At 52.9% G+C, this 26,103-nt stretch overlaps 1 protein-coding gene across 1 annotated transcript in view; it reads right to left on the reverse strand.

The window, feature by feature from the left end:
* LOC140396638 (transforming growth factor beta-1-induced transcript 1 protein-like) overlaps window positions 1-26,103 on the reverse strand; it is a 174,950-nt gene that overhangs the window by 34,951 nt on the left and 113,896 nt on the right. The window contains exon 5 of the mRNA XM_072485432.1: window positions 21,895-22,019. Within this exon, the coding sequence (XP_072341533.1) occupies window positions 21,895-22,019 (125 nt within the window). The remainder of the gene's footprint in view (window positions 1-21,894; window positions 22,020-26,103) is intronic.

Genomic DNA, 26,103 nt, shown 5'->3' on the forward strand with positions numbered 1-26,103 from the left:
TGGAGAGACTCCCTCTTTAAACACTGTCCCTGACGGAGAGACTCCCTCTTTAAACACTGTCCCTGACGGAGAGACTCCCTCTTTAAACAGGGTCCCTGACAGAGAGACTCCCTCTTTAAACACTGTCCCTGACGGAGAGACTCCCTCTTTAACCAGGGTCCCTGACAGAGAGACTCCCTCTTTAAACAGGGTCCCTGACGGAGAGACTCCCTCTTTAAACAGGGTCTGTGACGGAGAAACTCCCTCTTTAAACAGGGTCCCTGACGGAGAGACTCCCTCTTTAAACACTGTCCCTGACAGAGAGACTCCCTCTTTAAACAGGGTCCCTGACAGAGACTCCCTCTTTAAACACTGTCCCTGACGGAGAGACTCCCTCTTTAAACAGGGTCCCTGACGGAGAGACTCCCTCTTTAAACAGGGTCCCTGACGGAGAGACTCCCTCTTTAAACACTGTCCCCGATGGAGAGACTCCCTCTTTAAACAGGATACCTGACAGAGAGACTCCCTCTTTAAACAGGGTCCCTGATGGAGAGACTCCCTCTTTAAACAGGGTCCCTGATGGAGAGACTCCCTCTTTAAACAGGGTCCCTGACGGAGAGACTCCCTCTTTAAACACTGTCCCTGACGGAGAGACTCCCTCTTTAAACACTGTCCCTGACGGAGAGACTCCCTCTTTAAACAGGGTCCCTGACAGAGAGACTCCCTCTTTAACCAGGGTCCCTGACAGGGAGACTCCCTCTTTAAACAGGGTCCCTGACGGAGAGACTCCCTCTTTAAACAGGGTCGGTGACGGAGAGACTCCCTCTTTAAACACTGTCCCTGACAGAGAGACTCCCTCTTTAAACAGGGTCCCTGACAGAGACTCCCTCTTTAAACACTGTCCCTGACGGAGAGACTCCCTCTTTAAACACTGTCCCCGACGGAGAGACTCCCTCTTTAAACACTGTCCCTGACAGAGAGACTCCCTCTTTAAACAGGGTCCCTGACAGAGACTCCCTCTTTAAACACTGTCCCTGACGGAGAGACTCCCTCTTTAAACACTGTCCCTGAAGGAGAGACTCCCTCTTTAAACACTGTCCCTGACAGAGAGACTCCCTCTTTAAACAGGGTCCCTGACAGAGACTCCCTCTTTAAACACTGTCCCTGACGGAGAGACTCCCTCTTTAAACACTGTCCCCGACGGAGAGACTCCCTCTTTAAACTCTGTCCCCAACGGAGAGACTCCCTCTTTAAACTCTGTCCCTGACAGAGAGACTCCCTCTTTGAACACCGTCCCTGACGGAGAGACTCCCTCTTTAAACACTGTCCCTGACAGAGAGACTCCCTCTTGAAACACTGTCTCTGACAGAGAGACTCCCTCTTTAAACACTGTCCCTGACAGAGAGACTTCCTCTTTCAACACTGTCTCTGACGGAGAGACTCCCTCTTTAAACAGGGTCCCTGACGGAGAGACTCCCTCTTTAAACACTGTCTCTGACAGAGAGACTCCCTCTTTAAACACTGTCCCTGACGGAGAGACTCCCTCTTTAAACACTGTCCCCGACGGAGAGACCCTCTTTAAACTCTGTCCCCGACGGAGAGACTCCCTCTTTAAACTCTGTCCCTGACAGAGAGACTCCCTCTTTGAACACCGTCCCTGACAGAGAGACTCCCTCTTGAAACACAGTCCCTGATGGAGAGACTCCCTCTTTAAACAGGATCCCTGACAGAGAGACTTCCTCTTTCAACACTGTCTCTGACGGAGAGACTCCCTCTTTAAACAGGGTCCCTGACATAGAGATTCCCTCTTTAAACACTGTCTCTGACAGAGAGACTCCCTCTTTAAACACTGTCCCTGACGGAGAGACTCCCTCTTTAAACACTGTCCCTGATGGAGAGACTCCCTCTTTAAACAGGATCCCTGACGGAGAGACTCCCTCTTTAAACAGGGTCCCTGACGGAGAGACTCCCTCTTTAAACAGGGTCCCTGACGGAGAGACTCCCTCTTTAAACACTGTCCTTGACGGAGAGACTCCCTCTTTAAACAGGGTCCCTGAAGGAGAGACTCCCTCTTTAAACAGTGTCCCTGAAGGAGAGACTCCCTCTTTAAACAGGGTCCCTGAGGGAGAGACTCCCTCTTTAAACACTGTCCCTGACGGAGAGACTCCCTCTTTAAACAGGGTCCCTGACGGAGAGACTCCCTCTTTAAACAGGGTCCCTGACGGAGAGACTCCCTCTTTAAACACTGTCCCTGACGGAGAGACTCCCTCTTTAAACAGGGTCCCTGACAGAGAGACTCCCTCTTTAAACGGGGTCCCTGACGGAGAGACTCCCTCTTTAAACACTGTCCCTGACAGAGAGACTCCCTCTTTAAACACTGTCCCTGACGGAGAGACTCCCTCTTTAAACACTGTCCCTGACGGAGAGACTCCCTCTTTAAACAGGGTCCCTGACGGAGAGACTCTCTCTTTAAACAACGTCCCTGACAGAGAGACTCCCTCTTTAAACAGGGTCCCTGACGGAGAGACTCCCTCTTTAAACAGGTTCCCTGACGGAGAGACTCCCTCTTTAAACAGGGTCCCTGACGGAGAGATTCCCTCTTTAAACACTGTCTCTGACAGAGAGACTCCCTCTTTAAACACTGTCCCTGACGGAGAGACTCCCTCTTTAAACACTGTCCCTGATGGAGAGACTCCCTCTTTAAACAGGGTCCCTGACGGAGAGACTCCCTCTTTAAACAGGGTCCCTGACGGAGACACTCCCTCTTTAAACACTGTCCCCGATGGAGAGACTCCCTCTTTAAACAGGATACCTGACAGAGAGTCTCCCTCTTTAAACAGGGTCCCTGATGGAGAGACTCCCTCTTTAAACAGGGTCCCTGACGGAGAGACTCCCTCTTTAAACACTGTCCCTGACGGAGAGACTCCCTCTTTAAACAGGATCCCTGACGGAGAGACTCCCTCTTTAAACACTGTCCCTGACGGAGAGACTCCCTCTTTAAACAGGGTCCCTGACAGAGAGACTCCCTCTTTAAACACTGTCTCTGACGGAGAGACTCCCTCTTTAAACAGGGTCTGTGACGGAGAAACTCCCTCTTTAAACAGGGTCCCTGACGGAGAGACTCCCTCTTTAAACACTGTTCCTGACGGAGACACTCCCTCTTTAACAGGGGTCCCTGACAGAGAGACTCCCTCTTTAAACACTGTCTCTGACGGAGAGACTCCCTCTTTAAACACTGTCCCTGACGGAGAGACTCCCTCTTTAAACACTGTCCCTGACGGAGAGACTCCCTCTTTAAACAGGGTCCCTGATGGAGAGACTCCCTCTTTAAACAGGGTCCCTGACGGAGAGACTCCCTCTTTAAACACTGTCCCCGATGGAGAGACTCCCTCTTTAAACAGGATACCTGACAGAGAGTCTCCCTCTTTAAACAGGGTCCCTGATGGAGAGACTCCCTCTTTAAACAGGGTCCCTGACGGAGAGACTCCCTCTTTAAACAGGGTCCCTGACAGAGAGACTCCCTCTTTAAACAGGGTCCCTGACAGAGAGACTCCCTCTTTAAACAGGGTCCCTGACGGAGAGACTCCCTCTTTAAACAGGGTCCCTGACGGAGAGACTCCCTCTTTAAACACTGTCCCTGACGGAGAGACTCCCTCTTTAAACACTGTCCCTGACGGAGATACTCCCTCTTTAAACAGGGTCCCTGACAGAGAGACTCCCTCTTTAACCAGGGTCCCTGACAGAGAGACTCCCTCTTTAAACAGGGTCCCTGACGGAGAGACTCCCTCTTTAAACACTGTCCCTGACGGAGAGACTCCCTCTTTAAACAGGGTCTGTGACGGAGAAACTCCCTCTTTAAACTGGGTCCCTGACGGAGAGACTCCCTCTTTAAACACTGTCCCTGACGGAGAGACTCCCTCTTTAAACAGGGTCCCTGACGGAGAGACTCCCTCTTTAAACGGGGTCCCTGACGGAGAGACTCCCTCTTTAAACACTATCCCCGACGGAGAGAATCCCTCTTTAAACTCTGTCCCCGACGGAGAGACTCCCTCTTTAAACTCTGTCCCTGACAGAGAGACTCCCTCTTTGAACACTGTCCCTGACGGAGAGACTCCCTCTTTAACCAGGGTCCCTGACAGAGAGACTCCCTCTTTAAACAGGGTCCCTGACGGAGAGACTCCCTCTTTAAACAGGGTCTGTGACGGAGAAACTCCCTCTTTAAACAGGGTCCCTGACGGAGAGACTCCCTCTTTAAACACTGTCCCTGACAGAGAGACTCCCTCTTTAAACAGGGTCCCTGACAGAGACTCCCTCTTTAAACACTGTCCCTGACGGAGAGACTCCCTCTTTAAACAGGGTCCCTGACGGAGAGACTCCCTCTTTAAACAGGGTCCCTGACGGAGAGACTCCCTCTTTAAACACTGTCCCCGATGGAGAGACTCCCTCTTTAAACAGGATACCTGACAGAGAGACTCCCTCTTTAAACAGGGTCCCTGATGGAGAGACTCCCTCTTTAAACAGGGTCCCTGATGGAGAGACTCCCTCTTTAAACAGGGTCCCTGACGGAGAGACTCCCTCTTTAAACACTGTCCCTGACGGAGAGACTCCCTCTTTAAACACTGTCCCTGACGGAGAGACTCCCTCTTTAAACAGGGTCCCTGACAGAGAGACTCCCTCTTTAACCAGGGTCCCTGACAGGGAGACTCCCTCTTTAAACAGGGTCCCTGACGGAGAGACTCCCTCTTTAAACAGGGTCGGTGACGGAGAGACTCCCTCTTTAAACACTGTCCCTGACAGAGAGACTCCCTCTTTAAACAGGGTCCCTGACAGAGACTCCCTCTTTAAACACTGTCCCTGACGGAGAGACTCCCTCTTTAAACACTGTCCCCGACGGAGAGACTCCCTCTTTAAACACTGTCCCTGACAGAGAGACTCCCTCTTTAAACAGGGTCCCTGACAGAGACTCCCTCTTTAAACACTGTCCCTGACGGAGAGACTCCCTCTTTAAACACTGTCCCTGAAGGAGAGACTCCCTCTTTAAACACTGTCCCTGACAGAGAGACTCCCTCTTTAAACAGGGTCCCTGACAGAGACTCCCTCTTTAAACACTGTCCCTGACGGAGAGACTCCCTCTTTAAACACTGTCCCCGACGGAGAGACTCCCTCTTTAAACTCTGTCCCCAACGGAGAGACTCCCTCTTTAAACTCTGTCCCTGACAGAGAGACTCCCTCTTTGAACACCGTCCCTGACGGAGAGACTCCCTCTTTAAACACTGTCCCTGACAGAGAGACTCCCTCTTGAAACACTGTCTCTGACAGAGAGACTCCCTCTTTAAACACTGTCCCTGACAGAGAGACTTCCTCTTTCAACACTGTCTCTGACGGAGAGACTCCCTCTTTAAACAGGGTCCCTGACGGAGAGACTCCCTCTTTAAACACTGTCTCTGACAGAGAGACTCCCTCTTTAAACACTGTCCCTGACGGAGAGACTCCCTCTTTAAACACTGTCCCCGACGGAGAGACCCTCTTTAAACTCTGTCCCCGACGGAGAGACTCCCTCTTTAAACTCTGTCCCTGACAGAGAGACTCCCTCTTTGAACACCGTCCCTGACAGAGAGACTCCCTCTTGAAACACAGTCCCTGATGGAGAGACTCCCTCTTTAAACAGGATCCCTGACAGAGAGACTTCCTCTTTCAACACTGTCTCTGACGGAGAGACTCCCTCTTTAAACAGGGTCCCTGACATAGAGATTCCCTCTTTAAACACTGTCTCTGACAGAGAGACTCCCTCTTTAAACACTGTCCCTGACGGAGAGACTCCCTCTTTAAACACTGTCCCTGATGGAGAGACTCCCTCTTTAAACAGGATCCCTGACGGAGAGACTCCCTCTTTAAACAGGGTCCCTGACGGAGAGACTCCCTCTTTAAACAGGGTCCCTGACGGAGAGACTCCCTCTTTAAACACTGTCCTTGACGGAGAGACTCCCTCTTTAAACAGGGTCCCTGAAGGAGAGACTCCCTCTTTAAACAGTGTCCCTGAAGGAGAGACTCCCTCTTTAAACAGGGTCCCTGAGGGAGAGACTCCCTCTTTAAACACTGTCCCTGACGGAGAGACTCCCTCTTTAAACAGGGTCCCTGACGGAGAGACTCCCTCTTTAAACAGGGTCCCTGACGGAGAGACTCCCTCTTTAAACACTGTCCCTGACGGAGAGACTCCCTCTTTAAACAGGGTCCCTGACAGAGAGACTCCCTCTTTAAACGGGGTCCCTGACGGAGAGACTCCCTCTTTAAACACTGTCCCTGACAGAGAGACTCCCTCTTTAAACACTGTCCCTGACGGAGAGACTCCCTCTTTAAACACTGTCCCTGACGGAGAGACTCCCTCTTTAAACAGGGTCCCTGACGGAGAGACTCTCTCTTTAAACAACGTCCCTGACAGAGAGACTCCCTCTTTAAACAGGGTCCCTGACGGAGAGACTCCCTCTTTAAACAGGGTCCCTGACGGAGAGATTCCCTCTTTAAACACTGTCTCTGACAGAGAGACTCCCTCTTTAAACACTGTCCCTGACGGAGAGACTCCCTCTTTAAACACTGTCCCTGATGGAGAGACTCCCTCTTTAAACAGGGTCCCTGACGGAGAGACTCCCTCTTTAAACAGGGTCCCTGACGGAGACACTCCCTCTTTAAACACTGTCCCCGATGGAGAGACTCCCTCTTTAAACAGGATACCTGACAGAGAGTCTCCCTCTTTAAACAGGGTCCCTGATGGAGAGACTCCCTCTTTAAACAGGGTCCCTGACGGAGAGACTCCCTCTTTAAACACTGTCCCTGACGGAGAGACTCCCTCTTTAAACAGGATCCCTGACGGAGAGACTCCCTCTTTAAACACTGTCCCTGACGGAGAGACTCCCTCTTTAAACAGGGTCCCTGACAGAGAGACTCCCTCTTTAAACACTGTCTCTGACGGAGAGACTCCCTCTTTAAACAGGGTCTGTGACGGAGAAACTCCCTCTTTAAACAGGGTCCCTGACGGAGAGACTCCCTCTTTAAACACTGTTCCTGACGGAGACACTCCCTCTTTAACAGGGGTCCCTGACAGAGAGACTCCCTCTTTAAACACTGTCTCTGACGGAGAGACTCCCTCTTTAAACACTGTCCCTGACGGAGAGACTCCCTCTTTAAACACTGTCCCTGACGGAGAGACTCCCTCTTTAAACAGGGTCCCTGATGGAGAGACTCCCTCTTTAAACAGGGTCCCTGACGGAGAGACTCCCTCTTTAAACACTGTCCCCGATGGAGAGACTCCCTCTTTAAACAGGATACCTGACAGAGAGTCTCCCTCTTTAAACAGGGTCCCTGATGGAGAGACTCCCTCTTTAAACAGGGTCCCTGACGGAGAGACTCCCTCTTTAAACAGGGTCCCTGACAGAGAGACTCCCTCTTTAAACAGGGTCCCTGACAGAGAGACTCCCTCTTTAAACAGGGTCCCTGACGGAGAGACTCCCTCTTTAAACAGGGTCCCTGACGGAGAGACTCCCTCTTTAAACACTGTCCCTGACGGAGAGACTCCCTCTTTAAACACTGTCCCTGACGGAGATACTCCCTCTTTAAACAGGGTCCCTGACAGAGAGACTCCCTCTTTAACCAGGGTCCCTGACAGAGAGACTCCCTCTTTAAACAGGGTCCCTGACGGAGAGACTCCCTCTTTAAACACTGTCCCTGACGGAGAGACTCCCTCTTTAAACAGGGTCTGTGACGGAGAAACTCCCTCTTTAAACTGGGTCCCTGACGGAGAGACTCCCTCTTTAAACACTGTCCCTGACGGAGAGACTCCCTCTTTAAACAGGGTCCCTGACGGAGAGACTCCCTCTTTAAACGGGGTCCCTGACGGAGAGACTCCCTCTTTAAACACTATCCCCGACGGAGAGAATCCCTCTTTAAACTCTGTCCCCGACGGAGAGACTCCCTCTTTAAACTCTGTCCCTGACAGAGAGACTCCCTCTTTGAACACCGTCCCTGACAGAGAGACTCCCTCTTGAAACACTGTCTCTGACGGAGAGACTCCCTCTTTAAACAGGATCCCTGACAGAGAGACTCCCTCTTTAAACACTGCCCCTGACAGAGAGACTCCCTCTTTAAACAGGATCCCTGACAGAGAGACTCCCTCTTTAAACACTGCCCCTGACGGAGAGACTCCCTCTTGAAACACTGTCTCTGACGGAGAGACTCCCTCTTTAAACAGGATCCCTGACAGAGAGACTCCCTCTTTGAACACCGTCCCTGACAGAGAGACTCCCTCTTGAAACACTGTCTCTGACAGAGAGACTCCCTCTTTAAACACTGTCTCTGACAGAGAGACTCCCTCTTTAAACACTGTCCCTGACGGAGAGACTCCCTCTTTAAACAGGGTCCCTGACGGAGAGATTCCCTCTTTAAACACTGTCTCTGACAGAGAGACTCCCTCTTTAAACACTGTCCCTGACAGAGAGACTCCCTCTTTAAACAGGGTCCCTGACAGAGAGACTCCCTCTTTAAACAGGGTCCCTGACAGAGAGACTCCCTCTTTAAACAGGGTCCCTGACGGAGAGACTCCCTCTTTAAACAGGGTCCCTGACGGAGAGACTCCCTCTTTGAACACTGTCCCTGACGGAGAGACTCCCTCTTTGAACACTGTCCCTGACGGAGAGACTCCCTCTTTAAACAGGGTCCCTGATGGAGAGACTCCCTCTTTAAACAGGGTCCCTGACGGAGAGACTCCCTCTTTAAACAGGGTCCCTGACAGAGAGACTCCCTCTTTAAACAGGGTCCCTGACAGAGAGACTCCCTCTTTAAACAGGGTCCCTGACGGAGAGACTCCCTCTTTAAACAGGGTCCCTGACGGAGAGACTCCCTCTTTAAACACTGTCCCCGATGGAGAGACTCCCTCTTTAAACAGGATACCTGACAGAGAGTCTCCCTCTTTAAACAGGGTCCCTGATGGAGAGACTCCCTCTTTAAACAGGGTCCCTGACGGAGAGACTCCCTCTTTAAACAGGGTCCCTGACAGAGAGACTCCCTCTTTAAACAGGGTCCCTGACAGAGAGACTCCCTCTTTAAACAGGGTCCCTGACGGAGAGACTCCCTCTTTAAACAGGGTCCCTGACGGAGAGACTCCCTCTTTAAACACTGTCCCTGACGGAGAGACTCCCTCTTTAAACACTGTCCCTGACGGAGATACTCCCTCTTTAAACAGGGTCCCTGACAGAGAGACTCCCTCTTTAACCAGGGTCCCTGACAGAGAGACTCCCTCTTTAAACAGGGTCCCTGACGGAGAGACTCCCTCTTTAAACACTGTCCCTGACGGAGAGACTCCCTCTTTAAACAGGGTCTGTGACGGAGAAACTCCCTCTTTAAACTGGGTCCCTGACGGAGAGACTCCCTCTTTAAACACTGTCCCTGACGGAGAGACTCCCTCTTTAAACAGGGTCCCTGACGGAGAGACTCCCTCTTTAAACGGGGTCCCTGACGGAGAGACTCCCTCTTTAAACACTATCCCCGACGGAGAGAATCCCTCTTTAAACTCTGTCCCCGACGGAGAGACTCCCTCTTTAAACTCTGTCCCTGACAGAGAGACTCCCTCTTTGAACACTGTCCCTGACGGAGAGACTCCCTCTTTAACCAGGGTCCCTGACAGAGAGACTCCCTCTTTAAACAGGGTCCCTGACGGAGAGACTCCCTCTTTAAACAGGGTCTGTGACGGAGAAACTCCCTCTTTAAACAGGGTCCCTGACGGAGAGACTCCCTCTTTAAACACTGTCCCTGACAGAGAGACTCCCTCTTTAAACAGGGTCCCTGACAGAGACTCCCTCTTTAAACACTGTCCCTGACGGAGAGACTCCCTCTTTAAACAGGGTCCCTGACGGAGAGACTCCCTCTTTAAACAGGGTCCCTGACGGAGAGACTCCCTCTTTAAACACTGTCCCCGATGGAGAGACTCCCTCTTTAAACAGGATACCTGACAGAGAGACTCCCTCTTTAAACAGGGTCCCTGATGGAGAGACTCCCTCTTTAAACAGGGTCCCTGATGGAGAGACTCCCTCTTTAAACAGGGTCCCTGACGGAGAGACTCCCTCTTTAAACACTGTCCCTGACGGAGAGACTCCCTCTTTAAACACTGTCCCTGACGGAGAGACTCCCTCTTTAAACAGGGTCCCTGACAGAGAGACTCCCTCTTTAACCAGGGTCCCTGACAGGGAGACTCCCTCTTTAAACAGGGTCCCTGACGGAGAGACTCCCTCTTTAAACAGGGTCGGTGACGGAGAGACTCCCTCTTTAAACACTGTCCCTGACAGAGAGACTCCCTCTTTAAACAGGGTCCCTGACAGAGACTCCCTCTTTAAACACTGTCCCTGACGGAGAGACTCCCTCTTTAAACACTGTCCCCGACGGAGAGACTCCCTCTTTAAACACTGTCCCTGACAGAGAGACTCCCTCTTTAAACAGGGTCCCTGACAGAGACTCCCTCTTTAAACACTGTCCCTGACGGAGAGACTCCCTCTTTAAACACTGTCCCTGAAGGAGAGACTCCCTCTTTAAACACTGTCCCTGACAGAGAGACTCCCTCTTTAAACAGGGTCCCTGACAGAGACTCCCTCTTTAAACACTGTCCCTGACGGAGAGACTCCCTCTTTAAACACTGTCCCCGACGGAGAGACTCCCTCTTTAAACTCTGTCCCCAACGGAGAGACTCCCTCTTTAAACTCTGTCCCTGACAGAGAGACTCCCTCTTTGAACACCGTCCCTGACGGAGAGACTCCCTCTTTAAACACTGTCCCTGACAGAGAGACTCCCTCTTGAAACACTGTCTCTGACAGAGAGACTCCCTCTTTAAACACTGTCCCTGACAGAGAGACTTCCTCTTTCAACACTGTCTCTGACGGAGAGACTCCCTCTTTAAACAGGGTCCCTGACGGAGAGACTCCCTCTTTAAACACTGTCTCTGACAGAGAGACTCCCTCTTTAAACACTGTCCCTGACGGAGAGACTCCCTCTTTAAACACTGTCCCCGACGGAGAGACCCTCTTTAAACTCTGTCCCCGACGGAGAGACTCCCTCTTTAAACTCTGTCCCTGACAGAGAGACTCCCTCTTTGAACACCGTCCCTGACAGAGAGACTCCCTCTTGAAACACAGTCCCTGATGGAGAGACTCCCTCTTTAAACAGGATCCCTGACAGAGAGACTTCCTCTTTCAACACTGTCTCTGACGGAGAGACTCCCTCTTTAAACAGGGTCCCTGACATAGAGATTCCCTCTTTAAACACTGTCTCTGACAGAGAGACTCCCTCTTTAAACACTGTCCCTGACGGAGAGACTCCCTCTTTAAACACTGTCCCTGATGGAGAGACTCCCTCTTTAAACAGGATCCCTGACGGAGAGACTCCCTCTTTAAACAGGGTCCCTGACGGAGAGACTCCCTCTTTAAACAGGGTCCCTGACGGAGAGACTCCCTCTTTAAACACTGTCCTTGACGGAGAGACTCCCTCTTTAAACAGGGTCCCTGAAGGAGAGACTCCCTCTTTAAACAGTGTCCCTGAAGGAGAGACTCCCTCTTTAAACAGGGTCCCTGAGGGAGAGACTCCCTCTTTAAACACTGTCCCTGACGGAGAGACTCCCTCTTTAAACAGGGTCCCTGACGGAGAGACTCCCTCTTTAAACAGGGTCCCTGACGGAGAGACTCCCTCTTTAAACACTGTCCCTGACGGAGAGACTCCCTCTTTAAACAGGGTCCCTGACAGAGAGACTCCCTCTTTAAACGGGGTCCCTGACGGAGAGACTCCCTCTTTAAACACTGTCCCTGACAGAGAGACTCCCTCTTTAAACACTGTCCCTGACGGAGAGACTCCCTCTTTAAACACTGTCCCTGACGGAGAGACTCCCTCTTTAAACAGGGTCCCTGACGGAGAGACTCTCTCTTTAAACAACGTCCCTGACAGAGAGACTCCCTCTTTAAACAGGGTCCCTGACGGAGAGACTCCCTCTTTAAACAGGGTCCCTGACGGAGAGATTCCCTCTTTAAACACTGTCTCTGACAGAGAGACTCCCTCTTTAAACACTGTCCCTGACGGAGAGACTCCCTCTTTAAACACTGTCCCTGATGGAGAGACTCCCTCTTTAAACAGGGTCCCTGACGGAGAGACTCCCTCTTTAAACAGGGTCCCTGACGGAGACACTCCCTCTTTAAACACTGTCCCCGATGGAGAGACTCCCTCTTTAAACAGGATACCTGACAGAGAGTCTCCCTCTTTAAACAGGGTCCCTGATGGAGCGACTCCCTCTTTAAACAGGGTCCCTGACGGAGAGACTCCCTCTTTAAACACTGTCCCTGACGGAGAGACTCCCTCTTTAAACAGGATCCCTGACGGAGAGACTCCCTCTTTAAACACTGTCCCTGACGGAGAGACTCCCTCTTTAAACAGGGTCCCTGACAGAGAGACTCCCTCTTTAAACACTGTCTCTGACGGAGAGACTCCCTCTTTAAACAGGGTCTGTGACGGAGAAACTCCCTCTTTAAACAGGGTCCCTGACGGAGAGACTCCCTCTTTAAACACTGTTCCTGACGGAGACACTCCCTCTTTAACAGGGGTCCCTGACAGAGAGACTCCCTCTTTAAACACTGTCTCTGACGGAGAGACTCCCTCTTTAAACACTGTCCCTGACGGAGAGACTCCCTCTTTAAACACTGTCCCTGACGGAGAGACTCCCTCTTTAAACAGGGTCCCTGATGGAGAGACTCCCTCTTTAAACAGGGTCCCTGACGGAGAGACTCCCTCTTTAAACACTGTCCCCGATGGAGAGACTCCCTCTTTAAACAGGATACCTGACAGAGAGTCTCCCTCTTTAAACAGGGTCCCTGATGGAGAGACTCCCTCTTTAAACAGGGTCCCTGACGGAGAGACTCCCTCTTTAAACAGGGTCCCTGACAGAGAGACTCCCTCTTTAAACAGGGTCCCTGACAGAGAGACTCCCTCTTTAAACAGGGTCCCTGACGGAGAGACTCCCTCTTTAAACAGGGTCCCTGACGGAGAGACTCCCTCTTTAAACACTGTCCCTGACGGAGAGACTCCCTCTTTAAACACTGTCCCTGACGGAGATACTCCCTCTTTAAACAGGGTCCCTGACAGAGAGACTCCCTCTTTAACCAGGGTCCCTGACAGAGAGACTCCCTCTTTAAACAGGGTCCCTGACGGAGAGACTCCCTCTTTAAACACTGTCCCTGACGGAGAGACTCCCTCTTTAAACAGGGTCTGTGACGGAGAAACTCCCTCTTTAAACTGGGTCCCTGACGGAGAGACTCCCTCTTTAAACACTGTCCCTGACGGAGAGACTCCCTCTTTAAACAGGGTCCCTGACGGAGAGACTCCCTCTTTAAACGGGGTCCCTGACGGAGAGACTCCCTCTTTAAACACTATCCCCGACGGAGAGAATCCCTCTTTAAACTCTGTCCCCGACGGAGAGACTCCCTCTTTAAACTCTGTCCCTGACAGAGAGACTCCCTCTTTGAACACCGTCCCTGACAGAGAGACTCCCTCTTGAAACACTGTCTCTGACGGAGAGACTCCCTCTTTAAACAGGATCCCTGACAGAGAGACTCCCTCTTTAAACACTGCCCCTGACAGAGAGACTCCCTCTTTAAACAGGATCCCTGACAGAGAGACTCCCTCTTTAAACACTGCCCCTGACGGAGAGACTCCCTCTTGAAACACTGTCTCTGACGGAGAGACTCCCTCTTTAAACAGGATCCCTGACAGAGAGACTCCCTCTTTGAACACCGTCCCTGACAGAGAGACTCCCTCTTGAAACACTGTCTCTGACAGAGAGACTCCCTCTTTAAACACTGTCTCTGACAGAGAGACTCCCTCTTTAAACACTGTCCCTGACGGAGAGACTCCCTCTTTAAACAGGGTCCCTGACGGAGAGATTCCCTCTTTAAACACTGTCTCTGACAGAGAGACTCCCTCTTTAAACACTGTCCCTGACAGAGAGACTCCCTCTTTAAACAGGGTCCCTGACAGAGAGACTCCCTCTTTAAACAGGGTCCCTGACAGAGAGACTCCCTCTTTAAACAGGGTCCCTGACGGAGAGACTCCCTCTTTAAACAGGGTCCCTGACGGAGAGACTCCCTCTTTGAACACTGTCCCTGACGGAGAGACTCCCTCTTTAAACACTGTCCCTGACGGAGATACTCCCTCTTTAAACAGGGTCCCTGACAGAGAGACTCCCTCTTTAACCAGGGTCCCTGACAGAGAGACTCCCTCTTTAAACAGGGTCCCTGACGGAGAGACTCCCTCTTTAAACACTGTCCCTGACGGAGAGACTCCCTCTTTAAACAGGGTCTGTGACGGAGAAACTCCCTCTTTAAACTGGGTCCCTGACGGAGAGACTCCCTCTTTAAACACTGTCCCTGACGGAGAGACTCCCTCTTTAAACAGGGTCCCTGACGGAGAGACTCCCTCTTTAAACGGGGTCCCTGACGGAGAGACTCCCTCTTTAAACACTATCCCCGACGGAGAGAATCCCTCTTTAAACTCTGTCCCCGACGGAGAGACTCCCTCTTTAAACTCTGTCCCTGACAGAGAGACTCCCTCTTTGAACACCGTCCCTGACAGAGAGACTCCCTCTTGAAACACTGTCTCTGACGGAGAGACACCCTCTTTAAACAGGATCCCTGACAGAGAGACTCCCTCTTTGAACACCGTCCCTGACAGAGAGACTCCCTCTTGAAACACTGTCTCTGACAGAGAGACTCCCTCTTTAAACACTGTCTCTGACAGAGAGACTCCCTCTTTAAACACTGTCCCTGACGGAGAGACTCCCTCTTTAAACAGGGTCCCTGACGGAGAGATTCCCTCTTTAAACACTGTCTCTGACAGAGAGACTCCCTCTTTAAACACTGTCTCTGACGGAGAGACTCCCTCTTTAAACAGGGTCCCTGACGGAGAGATTCCCTCTTTAAACACTGTCTCTGACAGAGAGACTCCCTCTTTAAACACTGTCCCTGACGGAGAGACTCCCTCTTTAAACACTGTCCCTGATGGAGAGACTCCCACTTTAAACAGGATCCCTGACGGAGAGACTCCCTCTTTAAACAGGGTCCCTGACGGAGAGACTCCCTCTTTAAACAGGGTCCCTGACGGAGAGACTCCCTCTTTAAACACTGTCCTTGACGGAGAGACTCCCTCTTTAAACAGGGTCCCTGACAGAGAGACTCCCTCTTTAAACAGGGTCCCTGACGGAGAGACTCCCTCTGTAAACAGGGTCCCTGACAGAGAGACTCCCTCTTTAAACACTGTCCCTGACGGAGAGACTCCCTCTTTAAACAGGGTCCCTGACGGAGAGACTCCCTCTTTAAACACTGTCCTTGACGGAGAGACTCCCTCTTTAAACAGGGTCCCTGAAGGAGAGACTCCCTCTTTAAACAGTGTCCCTGAAGGAGAGACTCCCTCTTTAAACAGGGTCCCTGACGGAGAGACTCCCTCTTTAAACAGGGTCCCTGACGGAGAGACTCCCTCTTTAAACAGGGTCCCTGACGGAGAGACTCCCTCTTTAAACACTGTCCCTGACGGAGAGACTCCCTCTTTAAACAGGGTCACTGACGGAGAGACTCCCTCTTTAAACAGGGTCCCTGACGGAGAGACTCCCTCTTTAAACACTGTCCCTGACGGAGAGACTCCCTCTTTAAACAGGATCCCTGACAGAGAGACTCCCTCTTTAAACGGGGTCCCTGACGGAGAGACTCCCTCTTTAAACACTGTCCCTGACAGAGAGACTCCCTCTTTAAACACTGTCCCTGACGGAGAGACTCCCTGTTTAAACAGGGTCCCTGACGGAGAGACTCTCTCTTTAGACAACGTCCCTGACAGAGAGACTCCCTCTTTAAACAGGGTCCCTGACGGAGAGACTCCCTCTTTAAACAGGTTCCCTGACGGAGAGACTCCCTCTTTAAACAGGGTCCCTGACGGAGAGATTCCCTCTTTAAACACTGTCTCTGACAGAGACTCCCTCTTTAAACACTGTCCCTGACGGAGAGACTCCCTCTTTAAACACTGTCCCTGATGGAGAGACTCCCTCTTTAAACAGGGTCCCTGACGGAGAGACTCCCTCTTTAAACAGGGTCCCTGACGGAGACACACCCTCTTTAAACACTGTCCCCGATGGAGAGACTCCCTCTTTAAACAGGATACCTGACAGAGAGTCTCCCTCTTTAAACAGGGTCCCTGATGGAGAGACTCCCTCTTTAAACAGGGTCCCTGACGGAGAGACTCCCTCTTTAAACACTGTCCCTGACGGAGAGACTCCCTCTTTAAACAGGATCCCTGACGGAGAGACTCCCTCTTTAAACACTGTCCCTGACGGAGAGACTCCCTCTTTAAACAGGATCCCTGACAGAGAGACTCCCTCTTTAAACACTGTCTCTGACGGAGAGACTCCCTCTTTAAACAGGGTCTGTGACGGAGAAACTCCCTCTTTAAACAGGGTCCCTGACGGAGAGACTCCCTCTTTAAACACTGTCCCTGACGGAGACACTCCCTCTTTAACAGGTGTCCCTGACAGAGAGACTCCCTCTTTAAACACTGTCTCTGACGGAGAGACTCCCTCTTTAAACACTGTCCCTGACGGAGAGACTCCCTCTTTAAACACTGTCCCTGACGGAGAGACTCCCTCTTTAAACAGGGTCCCTGATGGAGAGACTCCCTCTTTAAACAGGGTCCCTGACGGAGTGACTCCCTCTTTAAACACTGTCCCCGATGGAGAGACTCCCTCTTTAAACAGGATACCTGACAGAGAGTCTCCCTCATTAAACAGGGTCCCTGATGGAGAGACTCCCTCTTTAAACAGGGTCCCTGACGGAGAGACTCCCTCTTTAAACACTGTCCCTGACGGAGAGACTCCCTCTTTAAACACTGTCCCTGACGGAGATACTCCCTCTTTAAACAGGGTCCCTGACAGAGAGACTCCCTCTTTAACCAGGGTCCCTGACAGAGAGACTCCCTCTTTAAACAGGGTCCCTGACGGAGAGACTCCCTCTTTAAACAGGGTCTGTGACGGAGAAACTCCCTCTTTAAACAGGGTCCCTGACGGAGAGACTCCCTCTTTAAACACTGTCCCTGACGGAGAGACTCCCTCTTTAAACAGGGTTCCTGACGGAGAGACTCCCTCTTTAAATAGGGTCCCTGACGGAGAGACTCCCTCTTTAAACACTGTCCCTGACGGAGAGACTCCCTCTTTAAACAGGGTCCCTGACGGAGAGACTCCCTCTTTAAACAGGGTCCCTGACAGAGAGACTCCCTCTTTAAACGGGGTCCCTGACGGAGAGACTCCCTCTTTAAACACTGTCCCTGACAGAGAGACTCTCTCTTTAAACAGGGTCCCTGACGGAGAGACCCCCTCTTTAAACAGGGTCCCTGACGGAGAGACTCCCTCTTTAAACACTGTCCCTGACGGAGAGAATCCCTCTTTATACAGGGACCCTGACGGAGAGACTCCCTCTTTAAACAGGGTCCCTGACGGAGAGACTCCCTCTTTAAACAGGGTCCCTGACGGAGAGACTCCCTCTTTAAACAGGGTCCCTGACGGAGAGACTCCCTCTTTAAACAGGGTCCCTGACGGAGAGACTCCCTCTTTAAACACTGTCCCCGATGGAGAGACTCCCTCTTTAAACAGGATACCTGACAGAGAGTCTCCCTCTTTAAACAGGGTCCCTGATGGAGAGACTCCCTCTTTAAACAGGGTCCCTGACGGAGAGACTCCCTCTTTAAACACTGTCCCTGACGGAGAGACTCCCTCTTTAAACACTGTCCCTGACGGAGAGACTCCATCTTTAAACAGGGTCCCTGACAGAGAGACTCCCTCTTTAAACATTGTCCCTGACGGAGAGACTCCCTCTTTAAACAGGGTCCCTGACGGAGAGACTCCCTCTTTAAACAGGGTCCCTGACGGAGAGACTCCCTCTTTAAACACTGTCCCTGACAGAGAGACTCCCTCTTTAAACAGGGTCCCTGACGGAGAGACTCCCTCTTTAAACAGTGTCCCTGACGGAGAGACTCCCTCTTTAAACACTGTCCCTGACAGAGAGACTCCCTCTTTAAACAGGGTCCCTGACAGAGAGACTCCCTCTTTAAACACTGTCCCTGACGGTGAGACTTCCTCTTTAAACACTGTCCCTGACGGAGAGACTCCCTCTTTAAACAGGGTCCCTGACGGAGAGACTCCCTCTTTAAACAGGGTCCCTGACGGAGAGACTCCCTCTTTAAACACTGTCCCCGATGGAGAGACTCCCTCTTTAAACAGGATACCTGACAGAGAGTCTCCCTCTTTAAACAGGGTCCCTGATGGAGAGACTCCCTCTTTAAACAGGGTCCCTGACGGAGAGACTCCCTCTTTAAACACTGTCCCTGACGGAGAGACTCCCTCTTTAAACACTGTCCCTGACGGAGAGACTCCCTCTTTAAACAGGGTCCCTGACAGAGAGACTCCCTCTTTAAACAGGGTCCCTGACGGAGAGACTCCCTCTTTAAACAGGGTCGGTGACGGAGAAACTCCCTCTTTAAACAGGGTCCCTGACGGAGAGACTCCCTCTTTAAACACTGTCTCTGACAGAGAGACTCCCTCTTTAAACACTGTCCCTGACGGAGAGACTCCCTCTTTAAACACTGTCCCCGACGGAGAGACTCCCTCTTTAAACTCTGTCCCCGACGGAGAGACTCCCTCTTTAAACTCTGTCCCTGACAGAGAGACTCCCTCTTTGAACACCGTCCCTGACAGAGAGACTCCCTCTTGAAACACTGTCCCTGACAGAGAGACTCCCTCTTTAAACAGGGTCCCTGACGGAGAGACTCCCTCTTTAAACACTGTCTCTGACAGAGAGACTCCCACTTTAAACACTGTCCCTGACAGAGAGACTTCCTCTTTCAACACTGTCTCTGACGGAGAGACTCCCTCTTTAAACAGGGTCCCTGACGGAGAGATTCCCTCTTTAAACACTGTCTCTGACAGAGAGACTCCCTCTTTAAACACTGTCCCTGACGGAGAGACTCCCTCTTTAAACACTGTCCCTGATGGAGAGACTCCCTCTTTAAACAGGATCCCTGACGGAGAGACTCCCTCTTTAAACAGGGTCCCTGACGGAGAGACTCCCTCTTTAAACAGGGTCCCTGACGGAGAGACTCCCTCTTTAAACACTGTCCTTGACGGAGAGACTCCCTCTTTAAACAGGGTCCCTGAAGGAGAGACTCCCTCTTTAAACAGTGTCCCTGAAGGAGAGACTCCCTCTTTAAACAGGGTCCCTGACGGAGAGACTCCCTCTTTAAACACTGTCCCTGACGGAGAGACTCCCTCTTTAAACAGGGTCCCTGACGGAGAGACTCCCTCTTTAAACAGGGTCCCTGACGGAGAGACTCCCTCTTTAAACACTGTCCCTGACGGAGAGACTCCCTCTTTAAACAGGGTCCCTGACAGAGAGACTCCCTCTTTAAACGGGGTCCCTGACGGAGAGACTCCCTCTTTAAACACTGTCCCTGACAGAGAGACTCCCTCTTTAAACACTGTCCCTGACGGAGAGACTCCCTCTTTAAACACTGTCCCTGACGGAGAGACTCCCTCTTTAAACAGGGTCCCTGACGGAGAGACTCTCTCTTTAAACAACGTCCCTGACAGAGAGACTCCCTCTTTAAACAGGGTCCCTGACGGAGAGACTCCCTCTTTAAACAGGTTCCCTGACGGAGAGACTCCCTCTTTAAACAGGGTCCCTGACGGAGAGATTCCCTCTTTAAACACTGTCTCTGACAGAGAGACTCCCTCTTTAAACACTGTCCCTGACGGAGAGACTCCCTCTTTAAACACTGTCCCTGATGGAGAGACTCCCTCTTTAAACAGGGTCCCTGACGGAGAGACTCCCTCTTTAAACAGGGTCCCTGACGGAGACACTCCCTCTTTAAACACTGTCCCCGATGGAGAGACTCCCTCTTTAAACAGGGTCCCTGACAGAGAGACTCCCTCTTTAAACAGGGTCCCTGATGGAGAGACTCCCTCTTTAAACAGGGTCCCTGACGGAGAGACTCCCTCTTTAAACACTGTCCCTGACGGAGAGACTCCCTCTTTAAACAGGATCCCTGACGGAGAGACTCCCTCTTTAAACACTGTCCCTGACGGAGAGACTCCCTCTTTAAACAGGGTCCCTGACAGAGAGACTCCCTCTTTAAACACTGTCTCTGACGGAGAGACTCCCTCTTTAAACAGGGTCTGTGACGGAGAAACTCCCTCTTTAAACAAGGTCCCTGACGGAGAGACTCCCTCTTTAAACACTGTCCCTGACGGAGACACTCCCTCTTTAACAGGGGTCCCTGACAGAGAGACTCCCTCTTTAAACACTGTCTCTGACGGAGAGACTCCCTCTTTAAACACTGTCTCTGACGGAGAGTCTCCCTCTTTAAACAGGGTCCCTGATGGAGAGACTCCCTCTTTAAACAGGGTCCCTGACGGAGAGACTCCCTCTTTAAACACTGTCCCTGACGGAGAGACTCCCTCTTTAAACACTGTCCCTGACAGAGAGACTCCCTCTTTAAACAGGGTCCCTGACGGAGAGACTCCCTCTTTAAACAGGGTCCCTGACGGAGAGACTCCCTCTTTAAACAGGGTCCCTGACGGAGAGACTCCCTCTTTAAACAGGGTCCCTGACGGAGATACTCCCTCTTTAAACAGGGTCCCTGACAGAGAGACTCCCTCTTTAACCAGGGTCCCTGACAGAGAGACTCCCTCTTTAAACAGGGTCCCTGACGGAGAGACTCCCTCTTTAAACAGGGTCTGTGACGGAGAAACTCCCTCTTTAAACAGGGTCCCTGACGGAGAGACTCCCTCTTTAAACACTGTCCCTGACGGAGAGACTCCCTCTTTAAACAGGGTCCCTGATGGAGAGACTCCCTCTTTAAACAGGGTCCCTGACGGAGAGACTCCCTCTTTAAACACTGTCCCTGACGGAGAGACTCCCTCTTTAAACAGGGTCCCTGACGGAGAGACTCCCTCTTTAAACAGGGTCCCTGACAGAGAGACTCCCTCTTTAAACGGGGTCCCTGACGGAGAGACTCCCTCTTTAAACACTGTCCCTGACAGAGAGACTCTCTCTTTAAACAGGGTCCCTGACGGAGAGACTCCCTCTTTAAACAGGGTCCCTGACGGAGAGACTCCCTCTTTAAACACTATCTCTGTCGGGGAGACTCCCTCTTTAAACACTGTCCCTGACTGAGAGACTCCCTCTTTAAACAGGGTCCCTGACGGAGAGACTCCCTCTTTAAACAGGGTCCCTGACGGAGAGACTCCCTCTTTAAACACTGTCCCTGACGGAGAGAATCCCTCTTTATACAGGGTCCCTGACGGAGAGACTCCCTCTTTAAACAGGGTCCCTGACGGAGAGACTCCCTCTTTAAACAGGGTCCCTGACGGAGAGACTCCCTCTTTAAACAGGGTCCCTGACGGAGAGACTCCCTCTTTAAACACTATCTCTGTCGGGGAGACTCCCTCTTTAAACACTGTCCCTGACTGAGAGACTCCCTCTTTAAACAGGGTCCCTGACGGAGAGACTCCCTCTTTAAACAGGGTCCCTGACGGAGAGACTCCCTCTTTAAACACTGTCCCTGACGGAGAGATTCCCTCTTTATACAGGGTCCCTGACGGAGAGACTCCCTCTTTAAACAGGGTCCCTGACGGAGAGACTCCCTCTTTAAACAGGGTCCCTGACGGAGAGACTCCCTCTTTAAACAGGGTCCCTGACGGAGAGACTCCCTCTTTAAACACTATCTCTGTCGGGGAGACTCCCTCTTTAAACAGGGTCCCTGACTGAGAGCCAGACTCTCTAAGCGGGGTTCCCTCACTGATGACCGTACCTGTGATATTGAACTGGGCCGTGTTGAGTTCCTGGAGTAAGCGGTCGAGTTCGGACAGGCCGCCGCCCACCATGGTCGAATTGCCAGTCGGGGTCTGCTCACTGGTCTTGGGTTTGCAGACGGTGCTGTATGGGGCGGGGGAGGGAGAGAGTCAGACACACAGTTCGATTTCACACCTCCAGCACCTTACACAGTCACTCCATTCCATCTGGGCCCACGACTATCAAGGTTCAGCTAAATCTCTGCAGTTATTAGCCTCACGACCTCCCATCACTCCAATGCCCCCCCGCACCCCAAGAGAAGAGATCTCGAAGGATCTTATCAGATCAATAACTTTCTATGCCAAGATCACCAATAAAACAACTGGCTGTGAAAAACCATCGTCACTCAATATCCTGAAATATTAACAACAGGGGGAGACACACACCCTCCCCAACACCCTGACACACAGCAACAGGGGGACACACACCCTCCCCAACACCCTGACACACAGCAACAGGGGGAGACACACACCCTCCCCATCAACACACTGACACACAGCAACAGGGGGAGACACACACCCTCCCCAACACCCTGACACACAGCAACAGGGGGAGACACACACCCTCCCCAACACCCTGACACACAGCAACAGGGGGAGACACACACCCTCCCCAACACCCTGACACACAGCAACAGGGGGAGACACACACCCTCCCCAACACCCTGACACAGCAACAGGGGGAGACACACACCCTCCCCAACACCCTGACACACAGCAACAGGCGGAGACACACACCCTCCCCAACACCCTGACACACAGCAACAGGGGGAGACACGCACCCTCCCCAACACCCTGACACACAGCAACAGGGGGAGACACACACCCTCCCCAACACCCTGACACACAGCAACAGGGGGAGACACACACCCTCCCCAACACCCTGACACACAGCAACAGGGGGAGACACACACCCTCCCCAACACCCTGACACACAGCAACAGGGGGAGACACACACCCTCCCCATCAACACCCTGACACACAGCAACAGGGGGAGACACACACCCTCCCCAACACCCTGACACACAGCAACAGGGGGAGACACACACCCTCCCCAACACCCTGACACACAGCAAGAGGGGGACACACACCCTCCCCATGAACACCCTGACACACAGCAACAGGGGGAGACACACACCCTCCCCAACACCCTGACACACAGCAACAGGGGGAGACACACACCCTCCCCATCAACACCCTGACACACAGCAACAGGGGGAGACACACACCCTCCCCAACACCATGACACACAGCAACAGGGGGAGACACACACCCTCCCCATCAACACCCTGACACACAGCAACAGGGGGAGACACACACCCTCCCCAACACCCTGACACACAGCAACAGGGGGAGACACACACCCTCCCCAACACCCTGACACACAGCAACAGGGGGAGACACACACCCTCCCCAACACCCTGACACACAGCAACAGGGGGAGACACACACCCTCCCCAACACCCTGACACACAGCAACAGGGGGAGACACACACCCTCCCCAACACCCTGACACACAGCAACAGGGGGAGACACACACCCTCCCCATCAACACCCTGACACACAGCAACAGGGGGACACACACCCTCCCCATCAACACCCTGACACACAGCAACAGGGGGAGACACACACCCTCCCCAACACCCTGACACACAGCAACAGGGGGAGACACACACCCTCCCCAACACCCTGACACACAGCAACAGGGGGACACACACACCCTCCCCAACACCCTGACACACAGCAACAGGGAGAGACACACACCCTCCCCAACACCCTGACACACAGCAACAGGGGGAGACACACACCCTCCCCAACACCCTGACACACAGCAACAGGGGGAGACACACACCCTCCCCATCAACACCCTGACACACAGCAACAGGGAGAGACACACACCCTCCCCATCAACACCCTGACACACAGCAACAAGGGGAGACACACACCCTCCCCAACACCCTGACACACAGCTACAGGGGGAGACACACACCCTCCCCATCAACACCCTGACACACAGCAACAGGGAGAGACACACACCCTCCCCATCAACACCCTGACACACAGCAACAGGGGGAGACACACACCCTCCCCAACACCCTGACACACAGCAACAGGGGGAGACACACACCCTCCCCAACACCCTGACACACAGCAACAGGGGGAGACACACACCCTCCCCAACACCCTGACGCACAGCAACAGGGGGGGACACACACCCTCCCAACAACACCCTGACACACAGCAACAGGGGGAGACACACACCCTCCCCATCAACACCCTGACACACAGCAACAGGGGGACACACACCCTCCCCAACACCCTGACACACAGCAACAGGGGGAGACACACACCCTCCCCAACACCCTGACACACAGCAACAGGGGGAGACACACACCCTCCCCAACACCCTGACACACAGCAACAGGGGGAGACACACACCCTCCCCAACACCCTGACACACAGCAACAAGGGGAGACACACACCCTCCCCAAAACCCTGACACACAGCAACAGGGGGAGACACACACCCTCCCCAACACCCTGACACAGCAACAGGGGGAGACACACACCCTACCCAACACCCTGACACACAGCAACAGGGGGAGACACACACCCTCCCCAACACCCTGACACACAGCAACAGGGGGGACACACACCCTCCCCAACACCCTGACACACAGCAACAGGGGGAGACACGCACCCTCCCCAACACCCTGACACACAGCAACAAGGGGAGACACACACCCTCCCCAACACCCTGACACACAGCAACAGGGGGAGACACACACCCTCCCCAACACCCTGACACACAGCAACAGGGGGAGACACACACCCTACCCAACACCCTGACACACAGCAACAGGGGGAGACACACACCCTCCCCAACACCCTGACACACAGCAACAGGGGGGGAGACACACCCTCCCCAACACCCTGACACACAGCAACAGGGGGAGACACACACCCTCCCCAACACCCTGACACACAGCAACAGGGGGAGACACACACCCTCCCCAACACCCTGACACACAGCAACAGGGGGAGACACACACCCTCCCCAACACCCAGACACACAGCAACAGGGGGAGACACACACCCTCCCCAACACCCTGACACACAGCAACAGGGGGAGACACACACCCTCCCCAACACCCTGGCACACAGTAACAGGGGGAGACACATACCCTCCCCAACACCCTGACACACAGCAACAGGGGGAGACACACACCCTCCCCATCAACAACCTGACACACAGCAACAGGGGGAGACACACACCCTCCCCAACACCCTGACACACAGCAACAGGGGGACACATACCCTCCCCAACACCCTGACACACAGCAACAGGGGGAGACACACACCCTCCCCAACACACTGACACACAGCAACAGGGGGAGACACACACCCTCCCCAACACCCTGACACACAGCAACAGGGGGAGACACACACCCTCCCCAACACCCTGACACACAGCAACAGGCGGAGACACACACCCTCCCCAACACCCTGACACACAGCAACAGGGGGAGACACACAGCCTCCCCAACACCCTGACACACAGCAACAGGGGGGGACACACACCCTCCCCAACACCCTGACACACAGCAAAAGGGGGAGACACACACCCTCCCCAACACCCTGACACACAGCAACAGGTGGAGACACACACCCTCCCCCACACCCTGACACACAGCAACAGGGGGAGACACACACCCTCCCCATCAACACCCTGACACAGCAACAGGGGGAGACACACACCCTCCCCATCAACACCCTGACACACAGCAACAGGGGGGGACACACACCCTCCCCAACACCCTGACACACAGCAACAGGGGGAGACACACACCCTCCCCAACACCCTGACACACAGCAACAGGTGGAGACACACACCCTCCCCCACACCCTGACACACAGCAACAGGGGGAGACACACACCCTCCCCATCAACACCCTGACACAGCAACAGGGGGAGACACACACCCTCCCCATCAACACCCAGACACACAGCAACAGGGGGAGACACACACCCTCCCCAACACCCTGACACACAGCAACAGGGGGAGACACACACCCTCCCCATCAACACCCTGACACACAGCAACAGGGAGAGACACACACCCTCCCCAACACCCTGACACACAGCAACAGGGGGACACACACCCTCCCC

The sequence above is a fragment of the Scyliorhinus torazame genome, chromosome 19, assembly GCF_047496885.1.
Source record: "Scyliorhinus torazame isolate Kashiwa2021f chromosome 19, sScyTor2.1, whole genome shotgun sequence".
NCBI lineage: Eukaryota > Metazoa > Chordata > Chondrichthyes > Carcharhiniformes > Scyliorhinidae > Scyliorhinus > Scyliorhinus torazame.